This window comes from Periplaneta americana, chromosome 12 (genome assembly GCF_040183065.1).
Source record: "Periplaneta americana isolate PAMFEO1 chromosome 12, P.americana_PAMFEO1_priV1, whole genome shotgun sequence".
NCBI lineage: Eukaryota > Metazoa > Arthropoda > Insecta > Blattodea > Blattidae > Periplaneta > Periplaneta americana.
Genome location: NC_091128.1, coordinates 147,399,304 through 147,421,903, shown reverse-complemented (window position 1 = coordinate 147,421,903; position 22,600 = coordinate 147,399,304). Strand labels below are relative to the sequence as shown.

The window sequence follows — 22,600 nt, the reverse complement described above, 5'->3', positions numbered from 1 at the left end:
ATATAAATATACATATAAATAAAAAAGATGGACGGAGACCGTAACAGGCCACTAGGCCTAATACCTGCAAGGACGATGATGACGAAATATACATTTAAAACGAGGAGTATGGAATATCGAGAAGAGATGAGCACAAATTTAAATTTTCATTACAGTGTTGCCATACAATGAAACGAAAAAATATTGATGTGCTTAAATAAAAAACAAGTGCGACGAAATGAACGACGATCATTTCTCTTTTATTATACTATTAAGCCGGACACAGTGTACTTCAACCTACTGCGTTTCTTAGCTAGTTCCTTGAACACTTCATTTCCATTCACAGAACCTTTCTCATGCATGTTTATATAAGTGGGCGCCAGCGATTTAGGCAGATGGATTTTGTTAATGTGAACTCGAGTGCGAGTTACTCACCGCTGCAAGATCGGTTGTTATCTCTGTTGCAGCTGGAATGGGTAGGACATAAGAGTAAACATGCACGCCCGAGTATTCTATTGGACTCTGGAGAGTCACCTTCAAAAACTAAACAAATATTACACGTACTGAGAGACGTATTGTAAAATCATTGCGAATGAAAGTCGCTTGCGGAACGCTACAAATTATCCACTCGGATTGTACTGTGGTCCATTTGTATGTTTCATAACAATGATACTAGCGAAGGAAAACGTTATCTCCAACTCATTCATGAAGGACAACAAATAGCTCGTCAACTGGCACTGTCAGCAAGGTCATTCGCCAGAATCGGTGGTTCCAACTTGTACATGACAACCAGTCAGTACATGACAGCTCCTCCCCTATGCTGTTCCTAAGGTACACTGACGTTCAAAGTTATCTGACCTACGATTTTACGATCGTGTAAGTGAACTTTTTAACCACGGGATAGGTCAGAACCAAAGATATACAAATTGACAAACATTGTAACAGTTCCGCTAGTTCTTAATAGGTGGTACCATTATTGGATGGTTAAAAAGTGTCAGGAAAAATGATTATGTAGATTAAGCATAAATTATTCTCATAATTGACTAAATCAGCAGTTTCCAGAAAAATGCAGTGTCGAGTTACAATCAGTAGAGTGATATGAAAAATTGAATTCTTCAGTATAATGCAGATTTTTATGTACTATTGGTAACACTGATTATTATCTTCGCCATCTATTCATAGAAGTAATAACTAAAGAAGCCACACTTACACCAACAAATTATCGAGCCACACTTACACCAACAAATTATCGATCACTATCGATTAGTAGGTTCAGATATATTTGAACGTTAATGTACCTACGATTTCTCACAATTAGTGATGAAAATGACCTTTCAGGAGTATATGTAGTTATCGGGAGAGTTTCCATTATTATAAACAGGTTGTGTACAGTATTACTCGAAGTAAGTCACTGTTATAATGTTGCAGAGCTTCAACAGAGTTTCTTTTCTTTTTTATGTGGTGCTTCGATGGGGGGCTTAAATCTGAGATATATAAAATAAGTAATTGTGCTATTTACTTTAATTGCCCTTCCTTCAGAAACAATAATTATAGCTAAAATATCGTATTCCCCTTATTATATAAAGATAAACTAAGAAAAGAGAGAGTGGCAGGAGGGCAACAGAGAGGTAGAGGGAGGAAGAAAAAAAGTTATATTTCTTACCGTCGAATTAGCAGAGACACTACAAGGTGTCTGAAACTTTATTTCTGATGAGAAACATGAAAGGGTGAAGTTTACAGTCTTCTGCAAAGGATTTTCAAGTTTTAAGTTGTAAAAAACTGGTATTCGAACACATGTTTTCATTGTGATTGTGTCAAGAGTTGCACATTTCACTACTTTGATAGACATATCATAAAACTGATATTCTTCTTCTTCATTAACAAAGGTCACCTGAAAATAATAATGTATTAGGCCTATATATTATTTTTTGACATGTTATTTCATAACATTGAATCGAACGTGCACAAGAAATTATGACATTCGTGTAACATTGATTGGATTGGAAAGGGGCATCTGCATTCTTAACTACTTCACTTTTCTTAGGGCCTATAGAAGAAGTAAGCAAATAAGATACGTTGGAATTATAGGAAGCTAATCTAGTTATATTTAAACATTTGTATGCGTAAGACATTTGTAAGGTTTTCTATCATCTACATTCTTAACTACTTCACTTTTCTTAAGGACTACAGAAGAATTAAGCAAATAGGAGAAGTTGGAATTATAGGAAGCTAATCTAGTTATAATTAAACATTTGCATGCTTAAGATATTTGTAAGGATATTTTAATCATCTTCATTCTTAACTATCGATACTTCACTTTTCTTAAGGACTACAGAAGAAGTAAGCATATAAGAGACGTTGGAATTATAGGAAGCTAATCTATTATATTTAAACATTTGCATGCTTAGGACATTTGTAAGGTTTATTTGTCATCTGCATTCTTAATTACTTCATTTTTCTTAAGAACTACAGAAGAATTAAGTAAGCACATAAAAGTTGTTGGAATTATATGAAAGAGAAGACGCTCGTTTACAGTAGACTGTCTTGAGACCGTGTATTTTACAGAATCTATAATATAAGTAATTAATAAATATTTACAGACCTTAAATAACAAATTAGACTCCCTATAGGAGTGAAAGCTGAATATGTAGTCACTTTCACTGTTTGCTGGAACGCAGATGAACTCATTTCCTGCAATTTTGTATACAGGATCATACTTTTCTGATTTCTTAAGTTCTGTGATAACTTTGAATCGTTGTGGCACTTGGAGCCAGTTCTTGACTGGAATGAGCTCTGTGTGTGTGGTTTTACAGGGAATCTCCAGTACAATCTTCCCATTGGAACGTGGGGCCTCAGTTTCTCCAACCAATTCATACAACAGAGCTTGGCCATCAGGTAAATTAAAGAAAACAGATCCCTATAAACAGAAACACGGTACAGTGCATACCTTATTTTAATCTCCATCTACTACAATTTCAGATATTTAATAGTTTAAACATATCAATCCTTGGTTTCAAGTTTTTGTGAGAAAAATTGCTTGCTTGAATGTTTGGGAGAGCAATTTAGTACAATTTTATCAAGAATAACAAATTTTAATACCGGAACTATTGTCAGTAACAAAATTAAGTGAAGAAGAGAGTAGATTTAGTCGTGGAAGATCGTCTTTAGATAATATACATTGTGTAAGACAAGTAATAGAAAAAAAAAAAAAAAAAAAAAAAAAAAAAAAAAAAAAAAAAATAGATATCGTAGGCCTACACACGACTTTCATAGATTTAGAAAAAGCCTACGACAGTATTCCCAGATCTAGGTTGTGGCCAACAAAGACACGAATGAATGTGAAGGAAAAATGGATATATCTGATAAAGTAAATTTACTGTAATACAGAAGCACAAATAAAAATAGGAAATAAAATAGCACCCAGTATAACATTAACTAACGGACACAAACAAAGTTGTGGTCACTCACTCACTACTACTTTTCAACATGTAACTTCTGCATACGTACGCTTGTTTCCAACTCTAATATACTTTAGGTTACGCATTTTCTGTAGAGGAACAACATTTCAGAATCTAGAATTTAAATCAGAATGTTATAAAAAATGCATTAAAACATCATAGATGTAGGTTTGTTAGAACATGAACAATACAAAATAATACAAGCATAATTATATACAATAGAAGTTTTTTTAATACAGTTATATGAACACTTTTTAATGATTGAATAAAATTAATAAAATCGGTTAAAAACCATATATGTTTCGGAGGAATGCTCCTCCATCTGCTGGTACAGATGTTCGACCGCGTAACGTAGCTTAAGGAAGACTGACCATTTTGCAAGTGAAAAAAATACACTAACTGCAATACTTCCTTACTTACTTACTTACTTACTGGCTTTTAAGGAACCCGGAGGTTCATTGCCGCCCTCACATAAGCCCGCCATTGGTCCCTATCCTGAGCAAGATTAATCCATTCTCTATCCCACCTCCCTCAAATCCATTTTAATATTATCCTCCCATCTACGTCTCGGCCTTCCCAAAGGTCTTTTTCCCTGCGGCCTCCCAACTAACACTCTATATGCATTTCTGGATTCGCCCATACGTGCTACATGCCCTGTCCATCTCAAACGTCTGGATTTAATGTTCCTAATTATGTCAGGTGAAGAATACAATGCGTGCAGTTCTGTGTTGTGTAACTTTCTCAATTCTCCTGTAACTTCATCCCTCTTAGCCCCAAATATTTTCCTAAGCACCTTATTCTCAAACACCCTTATCCTATGTTCCTCTCTCAAAGTAAGACTCCAATTTTCACAACTATAAAGAACAACCGGTAATATAACTGTTTTATAAATTATAACTTTCACATTTTTTGACAGCAGACTGGATGATAAAAGTTTCTCAACCGAATAATAACAGGCATTTCCCATATTTATTCTGTGTTTAATTTCCTCCCGAATATCATTTATATTTGTTCTTGTTGCTCCAAGATATTTGAACTTCTCCACCTCTTCAAAAGATAAATTTTCAATTTTTATATTTCCATTTCGTACAATATTCTGGTCACGAGACATAATCATATAGTTTGTCTTTTCGGGATTTACTTCCAAACCTATCTCTTTACTTGCTTCCAGTAAAATTCCCGTGTTTTCCCTAATCGTTTGTGGATTTTCTCCTAACATATTCACGTCATCCGCATAGACAAGCAGCTGATGTAACCCGTTCAATTCCAAACCCTCTCTGTTATCCTGAACTTTCCTAATGGCATACTCTAGAGCAAAGTTAAAAAGTAAACGTGATAGTGCATCTCCTTGCTTTAGCCCACAGCGAATTGGAAACGCATCTGACAGAAACTGACCTATACGAACTCTGCTGTACGTTTCACTGAGACACTAACTGCAATAGAAAATAAAAAATATAATGTATCTGAAGCTGACAGAGCAACACGTAGTGTAATGTGCCAGATTCTAAGAAAAACAAAAGTGTTTACCTTTATTCTTTTTATTATAGTCAAATGTTTTATTTATGTGCGTAAATTACATTACTTACTGAATGATTGCTCTCCTTAGTCATTATTAATGGCGAGTAGGTTACTGTATACTGTTCTGTTGTATGTGGAAGAACAGTCAATATTGCAGGGCCAGAGAAGAAATCGCCTTTTACTTGTGGAATCAGATCCCATGTTTCAGCAGACCTAAAATATAACTGAGCGTAGAATACCTAATATTCATACTCACTACAGTAATAATCTATAAAGACAAATAATTGCACTATGAGTTATTTTAATAATGTAGTCATGTAGTAGAAATAAATCGCACTCGTTTCACTGAAATTCTGACGATCGGTTATACGAGGCGTGATCAAAAAGATTTTGGAATGACTCTATAAAAACAACACAATACTTCGACTGTGAGTAGAATTGTCGCAAAGTTCGTGCATCGCCTCCTTTCAAATGACCAAAACGAAAGCCGTGTGATTGCCTGCACAGATCTTAAAGAACAGCTTCAAAATGACTCGTGGTTTGTGGAGAAGATTATTACAGGCGATGAAATGTGGATTTATGAATCAACCATCTTCGCAACGGAAGAGTCTTTCATCTCCACGCCCAAAAAAGCCAGACAAGTACGATCCAATGTGACGTCAATGATGAATGTTTTTTTTGGTACATTTAACCAAAGGTATCGGGTTCCATACCCGGCCCCGGAACAATTTTTCCCTCGAAATTATTTGAACTCGAATGATTTGTTGAACAAAAATCAATTCGGATTTCGACCAAAAACATGCACAGTGGATCCAATTGTGGCTGTCAAGGACTTCATAGAAGAGATCCTGGGAGATGGTTGCATTTTGTGTTCTCATTTGTTTCTTTCAAAGGAGCTCACAGTGGAAGATATGCTGTTTTTACAGTAATGGTAAACATTTGCTCATTTCTCAGAATATATTGTGACAGCCACGTGAGAAGGAAGGGCTAAGTCGGTCATCCTGACGGGCAGGTTGCGCGCGCATCTGCTTCCTGGGGCATGTGCTGTGGGGAGAAAGGAGAAAGAGCGACTGCGGCAGAGAAGTGGAGATATCCAGATAATTCGAGAGAGCTATCTCTGGACACCCGTAGAAATTTCTCGTAACTATGGTTTAGTTATAAAAGAAGAAACGCGAGTGAACTTGAGCAGTTTATTCAGTCAGTCAGTCAGTAAGGCAGTGTTGTTAAAGTCAGTGGAGAACAGTGAAGCCAGCTTCGAGACCAGAGCGCGACTTGAGTTGTGTCCGTAACTGTGGAGCCTGAAGCCCGGAGTTCGAGTGCAGTGGACCGCAGTTGGGGGACCTGAGTTCGAAGTGCAGCGGATCGTCTCTGAAGGTCTGGGGTTCGAGATTCTGTGAACACGAGTGACTGAGCTAGAAGAACTAGCCAAGACAAACGAGCTGTGAACTGAGAACTGACAGTTCTGTGTTGTAAACAGTGCTTTGTGAATATTAGTTAAGATTAACAGTTCATTGTTGTTCGTAATAGTCCAAGTAAATTGTCATTGTCGTTTGTGGAGTGCAATAACGAACGCTGTGTTGCTGTGCGGAGAGCAAATCCCATTGTTGACGGGAGTGAAGTTAAATTGTAGAGAGTGAAGAGTTATTGTTGAGATAATAAAATTGCATTGTTGTTCAGTAATAAAAATTTACAATATTAATTTTAGGACCCATGTTTATAGGAATTTTATTTCTTGTCTTGATGAATACTACCTCTTCTCTAAATATTGTAAACTTTTTTCAGAACACCCTATATTATATCCACATTTATACTTCGTTCCATAATGTCTGAATGGAGATGTAAACATTGCTTGCAGAGGAGGAGAGAAGTATAATTGCTATTCAACCAATGGCAGAGGTCTCTGTCCACGCTTGTCTTGAAGTTGGGCAGGTGTAGAACGCTTCAGACCGCCCAACTTCAAGACAAACGTGGAATGAGACCTCTGCCATTGGTTGAATAGGAATTATACTTCTCTCCACCTCTGCCGACAATGTTTACATCTCCTATCAGACATTATGGAACAAAGTATAGACTATAATTATATCGATGTTCCGGAAAAACAATGGCGCAAGTATAAAATTGGGGTGAATATTAAACAAACCCTATCTGACTAGTACTAACTAAAAGTAACCATAAACCCATAATATTTTGCTTTATTTCGATTGTCATAAGAATTTATTTTCTTCAGTCTTTAAAACGATTATTTATAAATAAGATTTTGTTTTTTGCTTCTCAAAAACATTCTAAGTTAAGCTAATGTTGCACTTACGTCGTTGTTCCTCCGGAACGGCGATATATATATTTTTTGTCTATGTTCTAACTTACATTTATTAAGTACCACTAAAGTAAGTACCTACATATACAATTTCAAAGTAGTTTGGCAAAAGTTGAACCAAAAGGTTCTAGAAATATTCTCCATGATATTGTTGAACGTCGCTAATAACAAAATGCTTACACTTCTAAAGAAATAGCATCTTTCGGCATTAAACTGAGGAATATACTTGGTGTTTCAAAATTAATATCGGGGTTTTAAGGCTTTGTAGTATTTATTACATTTAACGTACAATTATAAATAATACACCAAATGAAAGAGCAACTCAAACAGTTTTGCTACAAGTGCTCAATGTAAGCACCATTCGTCACACGGCACACATCGAGTCGATAAGCGAGTTCTTCCCTAACCTTGATCAGTGTGTCTGGAGTAATTGTTGCAACAACTGCTTCAGTCCTCTGTCTTAAGTCTGGTAGGTCAGCTGGTAGCGGAGGTACATACACACGATCCTTTATGAATCCCCAAAGGTAAAAATCGATGGCGTAAGATCTGGTGAACGTGGAGGCCACGCGAAACAAGCTCGGCCAATCCAGCGGTCGGGTACAACGTCGTTTGAACTAATCGCGTACTTTCATATGCGTCTCCTTAAAATTGTCCACACAGACGTCGCTGGAATTGCTAATTCACGACTAGCCTCCCGAACAGATTTCTTGGGGCTACGCGTGAAAGACTCTCACTCGTTCAACGCGCTTTCTAACGGCAGACAGAGGAAACAGTGCATGCGCGTACAAAACTGTTTGAGTTGCTCTTTCATTTCATGTATTATTTATAATTGTACGTTAAATGTAATAAATACTACAAAACCTTAAAACTTCGATATTCATTTTGAAACACGCGGTACGGTACTCCACTTTAACCGACTAATATAATTTATTTTCTTACTTGTTACTGATTGAAATATTTTTCATCTCCTCTTGCCTAACTGGTGTAATAAAGTAAATTGTGCCTCTTGCAAGTGGTAATGAAACACAGCTACCAGTCAAAAAAAGAATCAATGGTCTGAAGTTCTCAAGTTCACATGAAACCTACAATAATCAAAATCGTATAAAAAAGAACATAATCAATTAGTTTATTACTTTTCAGTATCATCCATTAATGCTCCAAAAGAAGATATGGTTCATATAAACTATGAGGCTCAAGGAATAGGCCTAATTACAAAAGAGGAATAAGCACTACAATAATAGGAAAGCTACAGGAATAGATAACATGAATATTGAAGTTCTGAAATAGGTCTATTCTTTCAGTATGGATGGCAGTATGAACACGACATGCGGCACTTTTCAACACGCCGTGGTTAATGCTTATATATTAGAAACTACACAACCTACACCTAAGTGATATACAGGGCAATTACAAATGATTCATCAGATTTTAAGTAAAATATTTGCGAAAAATACGGATGCAATATTATGTTTGTGCTAAACTGTTTACTGAAGTATAAATTAAACCTAGAATAATAAAATTGTATAGTGATAAATTAGCGGATATTGAAATATTTTGTGATAGAATAAGAGAACTATTTACAAACGAACGAGTCTGAACGAGTCTCAATTACTGGCCAAGTGCATAGTAAGTTCTCGTTTGAATTCAATTTTATTACGACATTTCCTGATGCTAGCAGGTAGCGATTTCCAGAGTCTTGGCAGGGCTATTGTGAAAGAGGATGAGTATGAGGATGGGATGGTATTGTTAGTATTGTTTCATGGCGAGAGCGTGTGTTCAGATTATGATGGGAAGAAAGATAAGTGAAGCGAGACGACAGGTACGAAGGAATAGAAGAGTTTAACATTTCAAAGAGAAGAAAAAATGAATGTAAATTTCTTTTCTTATCTAGTTTAAGCCAACCTATTGCTTCCAGGGATGGGGTAATATGATCATATTTGCGAACATTGCTTACAAAACGTACACATAAAGTATGAGCACGTTGAAGTTTCGTTTTATTGTCGCTGGAAAAGTCAGTCAAAATGTCGGCATGGTCAAAATAGGGCAATACATGCCCTACACAAGGACTTTTTTTTAAAAGAAGATATGTAGGCCTTTAATAGACTAAATAATAATTAAAAATCATCATTATTTCTTCAGTTTAACATATTTGCTAAATCGAGTTTTCACTAGATTATGTAAGATTTATTAAAATTAATTTTATTACTGTGCAAGTGTTTTTAAGATATAAGATGTATATAAAAAATTACGCACCTCACACGAAATATGCTCATTTAGTTTGTTGGGATGAAATTCCACATTGAAACAAACAGATGAACTTGGAGGACAATATCCCGTAGCTGGAGTCAAACTGAAGTTTTCGCCCATAGCGGCGCAATCCCACACGAATCTAGACATGGAAATAGATCGAATGCTTTGAATTGCACAACTTTTATTTTAAGCAATATCTGATTTTAAATATTCTACTCGTATAATGCAAGAAATTTATATGTGAAAAATTAATTCGTTATTTATTATGCAGAACTATAAAATTCGTTCACGTTTTAACGCTAGAGTTCCACAAAAAATATTGCCATACTAAGCATGCCATTCCATAGATTTAATCTAATAAAACTGTCTTCAAACATCCACCAAATGCATTATAATATAGAGGGTGCAAGAGGTATAATTGTGCAAATTTGAATAGCGTATTCCTTGGGTAGAATAAAAAAGAAATGCAAATAATATTTTGTGACTAAATACATCGTTACTGAGATAAGTAGGCCAAAAATCTCTGCAAGATGGCAACAGTGCACAGACAAACACACCCCTCTCAACCCCATCAGTAGCTGATTGGGATGTAAACAAACTGCACAGTCACACTCACCCGTCTCAACGCCGTCTTCAGTAGCAATGAACTAACCAGCTGACTGGAATGTAAACAAACGACTACCACGTTACTCTCGCAGATGTGAACATGTTAAATGACATGAAGCAATGCTTATGACGCAAAAAATAAAATAAAATTAAATTAAATACACATAATATATTATATATTTATTATATTATAGTTCACAGACAAAGTACATACAAGTAGTCTAATCAATTAAACCCTTACATTACAAACTTTATAATTTTTACCCAAAGATATACTGTTATTTAAATACAATTTCTACAATTTACATATTTAATACACAATAGTAATATGCGTTACAAGAGCGGTATGTTGAAGTTTTCATGTTCGAGGAAAAGTTTGAAAAAGCGAAACGTAGTTGAGCTTTTTTAATTTCCGAGAATTGAAAGAAAACATACCGCTCGTGTATCGTACATTATTTTGTGCGAAGATCGTTTATTACAAAACTAAAAGCAAGTGCAAGATAAAACAATTTTTTTTTGTGCGAGATCGTGCGTATTTGCTTGGTTTCCGCACAAAACCAATCCGCGGTAAGTCTAAAATTCCACATTCAGTATTCCCAACCTAACACACATAACAATTTCCCTCTTCTTACCGCTTAACTAACATATTGATTTTACTGCTTTAGGCTTTTAACATATTATTTTTAGAGACGTTCAATATAGTAATAATTATAAATTGGAAACTTACCACTGCAATTTCACCTTAATTGCACTGTTAATTATTGTTTTTAAATATTTGCAAAAATTAAGTAAACTCTACAACTCCTCTAAAGTTACTGCATTCGTGATGCAAGTAACATTAAGGAAGCCGTGAAAAAATCAACAAGATTCCAGATGCCGATGTTATTACTGCAATATGTTATATCAATACTATTGTTAAAATATTAAAATGAAAAATAAATCATTACATAACCTTACTGTTTGTTTTAAGTTCGCATTTATAGACTGGGGGGAAAAAAAAGACAGACGTATATCACGGCCTGCTGGAGTATAGTAAACACAGAAAACATTTTAAAGCAACAATGTTGAAGATAGATATTTTTGTTTTGCAAATTTGCCGTCATTGAACAGAAACTAAGATGGAGATTTCATTGCAACTAATTAGAAATTCGTCTTTCAGGTATGTAATAAACGATCTTCGCACAAAATAATGTACGATACACGAGCGGTATGTTTTCTTTCAATTCTCGGAAATTAAAAAAGCTCAACTACGTTTCGCTTTTTCAAACTTTTCCTCGAACATGAAAACTTCAACATATCGCTCTTGTAACGCATATTACTATTGTATGCGTCTGAAGTCTGATTAGTGTAATATGTAGCTAGTCGACGATGTATGCAATGGAGGAGGAAAGGAACTGACCACCCTACCCCATTATCTCCTGGCCTCATAAGTGGTGTCTTCTTGGTATCACTTGTGAACTTCAGACCTGTCTTCTGACAGTTGACTAAACAACAACCCTTATACAATATGGTCTGCTCTTCGAGGGGCCTAACTTCTATGCAATATGTTTTCCACAGGTGTCAAAAGAAAAAAAAAGTGCAAGTAAATTCAGTGCTTTGAGAAAAGAAAAACTGTTGTTCATCTCGGATCAGAATACGAAATAAGAATTACAACTGTGCACGATTTAACGAAAAACAAATATCAAGTGTATGAAGTATGTGAATCTACAACTTGAGACCTGAACTATTCCTATCTTTTCACAGACAGCCATCATAAGAAGTTTCCTTGACCATTAAAAATCCGTTGTTGAAAACCAAACTTAAATTAGTGAACTTCTGATCCACTACCTAGCGTGTTAAAAACACAAGACCAATGAGGAAATTACGAAACTGTATTATCCATTTAATTTATGAAAACTTTATATTGTACGGATTATCCGATTTTTTCGATTAACCGTTCACTCCACCCCCTTCATTACCACGGATAATAGAGGTTCTACTGTAATTTGCACGAAAATCATCAATTGTATTGCAAAACTGCAAAGGAACAAATCATTCCTAATTGATGTACTTAATTATCTCAGTACAAATTACAATAGTACGAATAATGCATACAGAGTAAAACAGGCTTAAACATTTAAGGCAAAAACAATTTTTAAGTATTCATGTCCCATCAAAATATTTGCATTTTCATTTGTATTCTACCCAAGGTATTATCGCCGCGCTCTCATGGTTAAAGTTGCCTCGTTTAATTATTAGGCAGCGGCATTCCTTTTAAGATTTGTAGGTCTTTATTGCATGCACCGATAATAAAATGAAAATGCGACGTTGTCACGTTTTGTTTGTTGCTGCTATATATTAATATAACATGGATATGGGCTAGGCTTAATTGCTCAAAGCATGAGTTAATTTGAAGATTATTTATATTATTTGGATTATTTATTTTAAATTAATTATTTAAAGAAATAATTAAATGTTTCTCCATAAGGAAAACCGGAAAGTTTGACTTTTTGTAATAATTATTTTATTGTTAAGGATTGGCCCTTATTGTAAGAACTAACTTATATATTTCACGGCGAATGTAATCACTCGTAAAACCATCTACTTTATTAAATTTTGTGACCTTGTGTCCACGCTTTTTAGGTGTCTTAGGTCCCTTTTTTACAATTTTACTTACAGTATTTCTATTTAATTTAAGAATTTTAGATGTCTCCGAAATTTTTCCTTGATCTAAATTGTTTTTCAGAACATACGTGTGAGCATTGCACACAAACATTTGATACTGCTTAAATAATTTTGGTCTAGCTTTTGAATTTGAATTGTTATTTAACTCTGATATATTATTATTATTATTATTATTATTATTATTATTATTATTATTATTATTATTATTATTATTACCATCGTCGTTATTGACGTTCATGGGTATCGGTTCCGACACTTCACTCGCTTCCCACAGCCTCCACATTTTTATTATACACTGAACTGTAATATAATTAATTTTCACTGTGAACTAGAACAAGACACACTGCTAAATTTCGCAACTCTGGTTTATACTCTCCGCTTGAAGTATTGGAGCGGCCTTCAAAAGACTTGATGACGACAATGGACAGCGACATAATTAAAATTATTGAAACTACAAAGCTTCCGTCCTCTTTGACACCGCTAGCCTACTAATTGAACGTGGCTACTTCAACATGTCGGCATCGTACAATAACGTGCGGTGTGCTTTTAAAACATAATTTTGCCGACCGATTGTTGCTCTGTAGATTTCACTCTAAGCGTCACGTTGTCACGTCTACTTCCTCGACAAGAATAAGCACTGGTTTGCTATATTGTTAAATGGCTATTATTATTATTATTATTATTATTATTATTATTATTATTATTATTATTATTATTATTATTATCATTACTTCATATACGAGTACGTTGACATTCTTAACTCTTAATAATAACTCTTTAATAATAATTTTTAATCACATACCTTAATGTTCGTCCTCAGCACAAGACATTGCCGGTCAGTGCGTCTGGCTGCGAAACCAAGTGGCCCGGGTTCGAATCCCGGTCGAGGCAAGTTACCTGGTTGAGGTTTTTTCCGGGGTTTTCCGTCAACCCAATACGAGCAAATGCTGGGTAACTTTCGGTGCTGGACCTCGGACTCATTTCACCGGCATTATCACCTTCATATCATTCAGACGCTAAATAACCTACTGTAGATGTTGATACAGCGTCGTAAAATAACCCAATAAAAAAACAAGATATTGCAACCTCGGTTTTAGTCCACGTGGATTAGACAAGTAGGTGTCATTTAATAATGGAAGCAGCTTATTGGTTGCAATATTGAAATTGAGGCGAGTGATTGGAGCGGCGACATAAGAAATTGAAAACAATAATGCAATTAAATTTCAAAGACCTGCCGAATGTTAACCATGAGAGCGCGGCGATAATATAAACAATTAAAATAAGCACAATTACGAGTATACCACTTCCACTCTGTTTGAACAGGAAGATAAAAAAAAAATGTAATGTAGTAGCATATTATAGCGTATTTCACCTCGAGCCAATATCTCCAAGATTTATAAGCGAGATCTTAAGGATAGCAGTACAATCTTGGACAACTGGACCAAATGATAAGTTTGGTCTGTCCAAACAAAATTCAGATCCAAAGCAACTTCCTGCGATGACACATAAAGGTTCAATGATGTCATTAATCTGCATGCATATCTGTCAAATAAATAACACTATCTTAATATTGCATACAATCGAAATGTTAATAATGATATCGTGTTTCAAACTCTGTTGAATGCAAATGGCATTAGTGGTGAACGAAATAGAATTTCATTTCATCGGTCGTCTATAATTCAATATCTTACACATCACTGTTCATTAGTAACTACACATCTGTGCTTCAGTGGCTGACCATGATAATATCACAGTCTAGTATATACAGTCACGAAGCTTGAGTTTTGAGGGTGCTAGAAATAATAGACTGTGACGGTACTATTTTGCATTGCCTGTAATGAGGCGATATTAGCGATCCTATGGTGAGCAACTATCTAATGTTTGCATATTTACTACGTATTGAGCTTCGCGACTGTATATACTAGACTGTGATACTATCTTTGAAAAATATTGGAGTGCAAGAGGTCAAATGACTTTATTGTCAAACGCCTGGCATTAGAAAACAACAACATCAAATATCCTTTATCATAAGGTTCCTTCACTATTATAATAACATTGTAAAATCAAATGTTTATAAAGAAAACAAGTTTTACGAACAAATTAATGATTTACGACATCATAACAGTGTATGGCCAGACAGCGACATATCAGAGAGAAAAAGAGAAGAGAGAGAGAGAGAGAGAAATAGAAGATGAAGAAAAATAAGATAGGCCTATTTTGCAGTAAAACAATATTTTCTATGCACTTTTTATAGTGAACATGTAATATTAAAAACAAAAACCTAATAATGGGAATTACTGCAAGAAATCAACAGGTTTAGAAGTTAGACAATTTCAAACTGCGACAGTAAATGACGTAGAATGAAAAAAAAAAAAATGGAAAATATTATCTATAGAAATCCGGCAATGGAAGTTGAATACATAAAATACTAAGAAATAATGAACTTAACATAGACAGCTTATTTTAAAATATCTATCATGATTTTTTAATAAAAAAAGCCGCTCTAAATAAGGGTTCGAATAGATCGGCCTACTAATCAATTCATAAAGAATAATCATTAAAACCAATTGTGCGACAATTTGAAAGGAAAAAAGAAAACATTAAGATTAATGATACGAAAACATAGGAAATCATTTACAATAAAAGTTTGTTGGGTACAAATGATTACTAATTATAGCTAAGGATGATTTTAACACATGAGATCCTATGGCATCAATCGTTGCATCATAAATTTTAAATTGTTTAAGTTGATTTATAGTTTCTCGTGGGATCGTGCCACGGGCACCGAACATGAGCCCAAAACTGTCCAATGTGTGGTGTGGTATAGGTTTAATCCATTCTGGAACGTTTAGTCCATTAACATCATTCGAAAATCAAAACAACAATTCTACAGTCATCAGCGGGTCACGTAAACATCCGGTACCCTATGAAGAAGGTACTTTCTAAAGCAACGGTAACTAGAACAAATCCTGGGTAGATGTCAATGAACATGTCGTTAACATAACAATATTGATCGGTATTTGAGAATTGTAAGCTAAGAAAATTAAATTGTATTCGGTAGACCTACAAGAAAAAGAGAACATTAGTGACAATAGGCAAATCTTGTGATCAAGGGAAGAATGTAGGCCTAATTAGCATGGAATAATAAAATTAGTATTATTGTTATTATTAGGTATTATTATTATTATTATTATTATTATTATTATTACCGTCATAATTGATACAGCCTTGATAAATCATATGGACGAAAAATCCTTATGACCGAACAATATAGGTGAATGAAAAGGGAGTGGACAGCTGGATACCTTAGAATTATTGTGGAGATAGGCCTAAATTGCAATGGAGGGACGATTAATGTTGACCTAAAATAAAAGTTGATGAAAAGGTGATGGACAGAACTCACATGAACGAAACGCCTGGGAACCGTTTAATCTGGTATGTCATCATTTTAAATAATCCTACGCATTAACACAGCAAACCAAGTAATTAAAATTGTGATTAGAGAATAATTAAGCATTACTTTCATTATTTTGAATAAACAATTTCCCCCCACCCAATTGAAGGCTGCCTAGAAGACAAAGCTTACCAAACAATTTTTGAATAAACATTGAATACATTATACCAGTTTATGAAACAGAGTCGAATTTTTAATATGCTTAGCTTACCTTTTCCATAAAAGGATGCATTCTTGATAACGGCAAAAACTTTATTGACAGCTTTATACTGTTCTCAGGTGTCACAGTAATACGTCTATTAGGATTTATGAACAATGCGTCAAATAAGGGGTTGGTATAAGGCGAGGAAGAAGAAGTGACTTTAAGCTCAGTATTAGAATCATCATTTTGGTCTTCACATTTTGCAAACTGATTAGATAGTCCAAATAATACCGTTACAGTTGCTTTGCTTTTATTTATTACTTCAATGTGTTTATACACAGCTTGGCCCAAAGGAACGCTTCCAAAATCGATGTATTTGTTTTCTGGGTTGACCAACATCATCTGTAACGAATGAGGAGGTTAACAGATTAGAAGTCTCTTGTAGAAAAAGTTACTACCAGAACAGCTGTAAGATTTGAGTTGGCGGTGGTGCCAATGGTGGCAGTGATGGCTATTTTAACTCACCACTACCACTGCCATCATTTATGTTGCAGACGCTACTCAGTATCGTTAACAAACACCACTTATCACCAACGCCACCGACTCCGTCGATACGTCACCATCACTACTTCCATCACTACCAAATATCACTGTCCATTTCAAATTTCAATATTAGCACAGTCTAGTATATACAGTCGCGAAGCTCAATACGTAGTAAATATGCAAACACTAGGTAGTTGCTCACCACTAGGATCGCTAATATCGCCTCATTACAGGCAATGAAAAATAGTACCGTCACAGTCTATTGTTTCTAGCACCCTCAAAACTCAAGCTTCGTGACTGTATATAGTAGACTGTGATATTAGCATATTTTATGTGAGTGCAAGTAGCTGTGATATACAGTAACACAAATACAGAGTGTCCCAAATTGATGTATACATATTTTGAAACACTATTTCTTAGCAACGGGATGAGACAGAAATACGATTTTTGCGGTTTTGTATTCCTTAAGCCCGTACATGTTCAAAATGGCCCCCTTCCGCCACAGTACATTCCCAACAACGACGTACAACAGAGCGACATACCAACTGGATTGTTGCTAATGGAATATCATTACAGGCATCTTCAATCTGAACTCTCAGTTCCTCCAATGTTTGTGGTTTTATGGTGTACACTGTGTCCTTTAGAGCTCCCCATAGGTAAAGTCTGGAGGGGTTAAATCCGGAGATCGAGGCGGGAACTCCGCAGCACTTCCTCTTCGTCCTATCCATCTCTGGGTCGTCCTCATTTAGTGCGTGGATAAGTCTCGGAATGTAAGGCTTCCATTTTTGAGCTCTCAAAATTCGATGCACATTGGATTTGCTGGTACCAGTCTCACGAGAACATTGCCTCATTGACTTTTTGGGGGATTGTGCAAAAGCCTGCATGACTGGATCAACACTCTCGTTATAGGTGGAACTTCTCTTTCTTCCGCACAGCCCTTTCAACACATCTTACACCGTACTGTCGACTTCAAACTTGTCTCGGATTCTTGTGATAGTTAACCTTTTTGGTGGTTGTGTTCCAAATTCAACACTCCAACGTCGTTGAACCTTAACAACATTCTCCACTTTTCAATAACATTTCAGTATCCATTTACGTTCATCGAACGATAAATGCACCGCCATGTTTGTTTATAAACATATGAACATGTTTCCACGCTTTCCACTGCATTCTGATTCATAAACCGCAAAAATCGTATTTCTATCTAATTTCTTTGCTGTGAAATAGTATTTCAAAGAGTACATATATCAATTTGGTACACTCTGTATAATTGAATTTAATATACAACTAAGGCGTAATAGAGATACAGCAAACTCTAGATTATTCGTGCGCGGATTATTCGGTTTGCGGGTTATTCATGCAAGGCTTTTTTACTTCGGTGAAGGTGTTCGAAAGATTGAAACGACAAGAAATTCCGAATACATGTGAACTGAGCTCTCACAACTAGCAGCGCGCGTCATAAACAGCAACAATCGACACACAGCTGTCGTATAAACATAGTACAGCACTATGCACTAGTCCTGATCTCATATATAACAGATTGCCCATGCCCATGTTAAAATCGGTAACATATAGAAGAGAACAACCGCCAGAATCGCCACCGTCGATTGAGAACGACCGCTAGATGGAAGTACAGTTGCTCCATGCAATTCAAATGAGAGTCATAACGTGACTTCTTATGCAGTAGCTAGACGGCAGCGTAGGCCTAATTAAATTGATAAAAGTTGTTACCGTCAAAGCATATAAGCCTGAGCAATCTGTTATATATGATCTGGGATACTAGATAAGCGAACCGAACTGGAAAAACTTATTCCATATAAAATCGATCAGTAAAAAACCTCGCATTTTTTTATACTCCAATTTTTTCCCTATTTATACAAGGTGCTGAGGAGAATACATTTGCAAAAGTATACTATCGAAAGTCAAACGGTTTTCGTATTATTGAGGACAAATTTAGCGTATTTTATAAAAACAAGCCTCTTTCAGCGCTCAGAACTCTGGAACCATTTACTGCAGAACATTGAACGGGAGCTCATTTTGAAGCTGACATTTGGTAGGTTATGTTAAGAAGTAATCCTTATTTTTATTATACACAGAGAGACAGATAATCTGATTTTACTTACTTTTAGCCTTTTTGCCAATTTGTAAAAATGTAAAAAAAAAAAAAAAAAAAAGAAAAAACCTTGCATTATTAAGAGGGATTCGGCATTCTTTGTTTAGTGGCGCGGCAATAAGTTTCGAGGGTATTAAATAGATTATTTTCACACGCCTGGACTTGAACGGCGCAGTACCGCACGCACTGGCCGAGAAATGATAAGCGAGCTTTGGGCGTCATTTTACTCCTGTGTTTATGAAAACCTGTGATAAAGATAGCACAACCATGCGCTGCTAGACGATACATCACGTGTTATGTTTCCTGGCCTTGCTTCCCTCGGCTAGCTCCCGCCTCACAGTCAGCTGGTTAGTTCACGCGCGTACTATTTATTTTCTTTCTTTGATATTTTCAATACTTTCTTATCAACATACCATCAGTAAAAAATATGTGTTTATTTGTACTTTCAATGCGGAATCTAACTATATATTTTAAAAATATTTTTTCCTTGGCAAAGGCGTCTTAATGAGGAAAAATCTAAATTTCTCCATTTCCATAAAACGTAAGAAAATCTATTTATATGTCAATATAAACTTTAATTTCTCAGCATCAAAATAAACCATGATTTTGATCATTGGGTGAAAGGGTTTCGGAGCTACAACAGTTTAAAGTTGCTAATTTTATGAAAATGCGATAAATTTAATTATTTTTAATTTAAACACTATGAAGTTCTGATGCCTCAAACTTTGCACAATGCATTGTATCACAGTTCTCTACGCAAAAAAAAAGTTTTATTGTATTTAGAAATTGTAAGGTCAATTTTCTCTATATTTCGGTCGATTTGAGATGGAATAGCTCTTATGCAAGCTAAATCTAACAACGTACTGTACAGTAATTCCAATGCAGTAGTACTGTAATTAGAAACAATAGAATAGGTATAAATTATATGTTTTGAGTGTCTAATTTGTTAGCGTTAGAGCAACAAAGGACGTTTTGTCTTTCTAATTACAGTTTAGTTAACTTTTATTGTGGTTTAGAGACATTATCTTTCTAAATAAAGAAACACTTATCGAATTTGCACGGAACTGTGGCAGTGTAGCTGGTCCTTTGAAGCGTAAATCAATGAAAAAGTCAACATAACTAAACTTTGGATACTGCACTCTTACTGTACAATGGTTCCGTCAGAATCGTTCGGGAGGAATTACAGTATCCGGTGTAATGTGTGTTGAAAAAGTAAAGTTCTTCCATAAAGAGTTAGGACTAGAAGGAAAGTTGAATGATGAAACAGCAGCCTGATATTTTTATTCTGCCGTAAAATGTAAAAATAATGATTAATTGGTTAACTAGCGGACTTACTCGTGTTAATTATTTGTGCGGCTTACAGCTGTTTCAGTTCTACATAGGACAGACAGGCAGATCATTCCAAACACGCTACAAAGAACACATTAAAGCAATAACCAGAAGACACAATACATCTACATACGCCTATCACATAACCAATGCTAACCATACATACAATAACAAAAGCGGACATGGGATTCCTACAAATACAACCCAAGAACCAAAAACTCAACACACTAGAACAATACGAAATATACAAACACACTAAAACACACCCCGATCAAATTCTCAACACACAGATCAATTTCAGTACACACATACTATTTGACTCCACTCTTCAACACCTTTCAACAATCAAACACACCACATAACAGGCAGAGAAGTTCGAGATGACGCCGAGATCTAGTAGGCTCTGAGGATGGTGCGTGAAGCAATGAAACAGCTGTAAGCCGCACAAATCTTACATAATTAACACGAGTAAGTCCGCTAGTTAATCAATTAATTATATTCAAGTGTTAAAAGTAGTGTACGCAAGATTCAAAATGGAAAAATAATGATTTTAAATACAGTAAGTTAAGTACCTTACTACAGATATATGTTTATGATTTTCTTATGCTAAACCATTATTGTGGCCAATCAATTAACATTCCCGATTATTCGTGTATTTCGTTTATTCGTGCAATTTTGTCCGGTGAGTAACACGAATAATCGAGAGTTTGCTGTGTTGTAAAAATGAGGGAAATTACTGAAACTACATACCTTCAATTCAACTCCTTCTCCATATATGTTGATGGTTTTCTCTTCGTTGCTGTTAATAATATATTTTAAAGTCTCCTCATATTTTATTCTTTCTCTAGGGCGAAAATCAATGGAGATCAAAGCTGTTTCCTTCGCTTTTACCAAGTTTGGAGACTTCACCACGATATGAGGTTTGTTTTCAAATATACACTCTAAACTGCAAAAATGAGACAGTGAGTAATTTTATATTATTACTACGCTTCCCGCGCACTCCACCCCTCTCTCCTCGGGAATTTTAGGCCTATAATAATAAAACTGAACGCCCGCGTTGCTACAGCTTACCGGTGAGTCGAGCAATGGATTGCGGGCAATCTGTTCCCCGACATCCCCTGCATAGTGCGGTAACTTTTCGCTGCTTCTCTCTGTATAAGAATTAACAAAAGACTGACTGATATATTAAAAATGAATTATTAATTATTATTATTATTATTATACAGTACTTCTAATGAAATAATGATAGTAATGATATTGGAGAAAAAATGGGAGTATAAGGGTACAGTACATCAGTTATTCATAGATTTCAAAAAGGCGTATGACTCGGTTAAGAGAGAAGTTTTATATAATATTCTTATTGAATTTGGTATTCCGAAGAAACTAGTTCGATTAATTAAAATGTGTCTTAGTGAAACTTACAGCAGAGTCCGTATAGGCCAGTTTCTATCTGATGCTTTTCCAATTCACTGCGGGTTAAAGCAGGGAGATGCACTATCACCTTTACTTTTTAACTTCGCTCTAGAATATGCCATTAGGAAAGTACAGGATAATACAGAGGGTTTGGAAATGAACGGGTTACATCAGCTTTTTGTCTATGCTGATGACGTGAATATGTTAGGAGAAAATCCACAAACGATTAGGGGAAACGCGGAAATACTAGTTGAAGCAAGTAAAGCGATTGGGTTGGAAGTAAATCCCGAAAGACTAAGTATATGATTATGTCTCGTAACCAGAATATAGTACGAAATGGAACTATAAAAATTGGAGATTTATCCTTCGAAGAGGTGGAAAAATTCAAATATCTTGGAGCAACAGTAACAAACATAAATGACACTCGGGAGGAAATTAAACGCAGAATAAATATGGGAAATGCCTGTTATTATTCGGATGAGAAGCTTTTGTCATCTAGTCTTCTGTCAAAAAATCTGAAAGTTAGAATTTATAAAACAGTTATATTACCTGTTGTTCTGTATGGTTGTGAAACTTGGACTCTCACTTTGAGAGAGGAACATAGATTAAGGGTGTTTGGTTCTTAGGAAAATATTTGGGGCTAAGAGGGATGAAGTTACAGGAGAATGGAAAAAGTTACACAACACAGAGCTGTACGCATTGTATACTTCACCTGACATAATTAGGACCATAAAATCCAGACGTTTGAGATGGGCAGGACATGTAGCACGTATGGGCGAATCCAGAAATGCATATAGAGTGTTAGTTGGGCGGCCAG

At 35.4% G+C, this 22,600-nt stretch overlaps 1 protein-coding gene across 1 annotated transcript in view; it reads right to left on the bottom strand.

The window, feature by feature from the left end:
* Nucleotides 1–384: 384 nt before the first annotated feature.
* The window catches only part of LOC138709986 (hydrocephalus-inducing protein-like), a 135,803-nt gene continuing 113,587 nt past the window's right edge, over nucleotides 385–22,600 (bottom strand). Inside the window, exons 34-42 of the mRNA XM_069840666.1 lie at nucleotides 21,121–21,316; nucleotides 16,455–16,787; nucleotides 14,162–14,331; nucleotides 9,523–9,658; nucleotides 8,209–8,351; nucleotides 5,024–5,168; nucleotides 2,582–2,896; nucleotides 1,643–1,870; nucleotides 385–522 (exon numbers count right to left, since the gene is read on the bottom strand). Of these exons, the coding sequence (XP_069696767.1) occupies nucleotides 385–522; nucleotides 1,643–1,870; nucleotides 2,582–2,896; nucleotides 5,024–5,168; nucleotides 8,209–8,351; nucleotides 9,523–9,658; nucleotides 14,162–14,331; nucleotides 16,455–16,787; nucleotides 21,121–21,316 (1,804 nt within the window). The remainder of the gene's footprint in view (nucleotides 523–1,642; nucleotides 1,871–2,581; nucleotides 2,897–5,023; nucleotides 5,169–8,208; nucleotides 8,352–9,522; nucleotides 9,659–14,161; nucleotides 14,332–16,454; nucleotides 16,788–21,120; nucleotides 21,317–22,600) is intronic.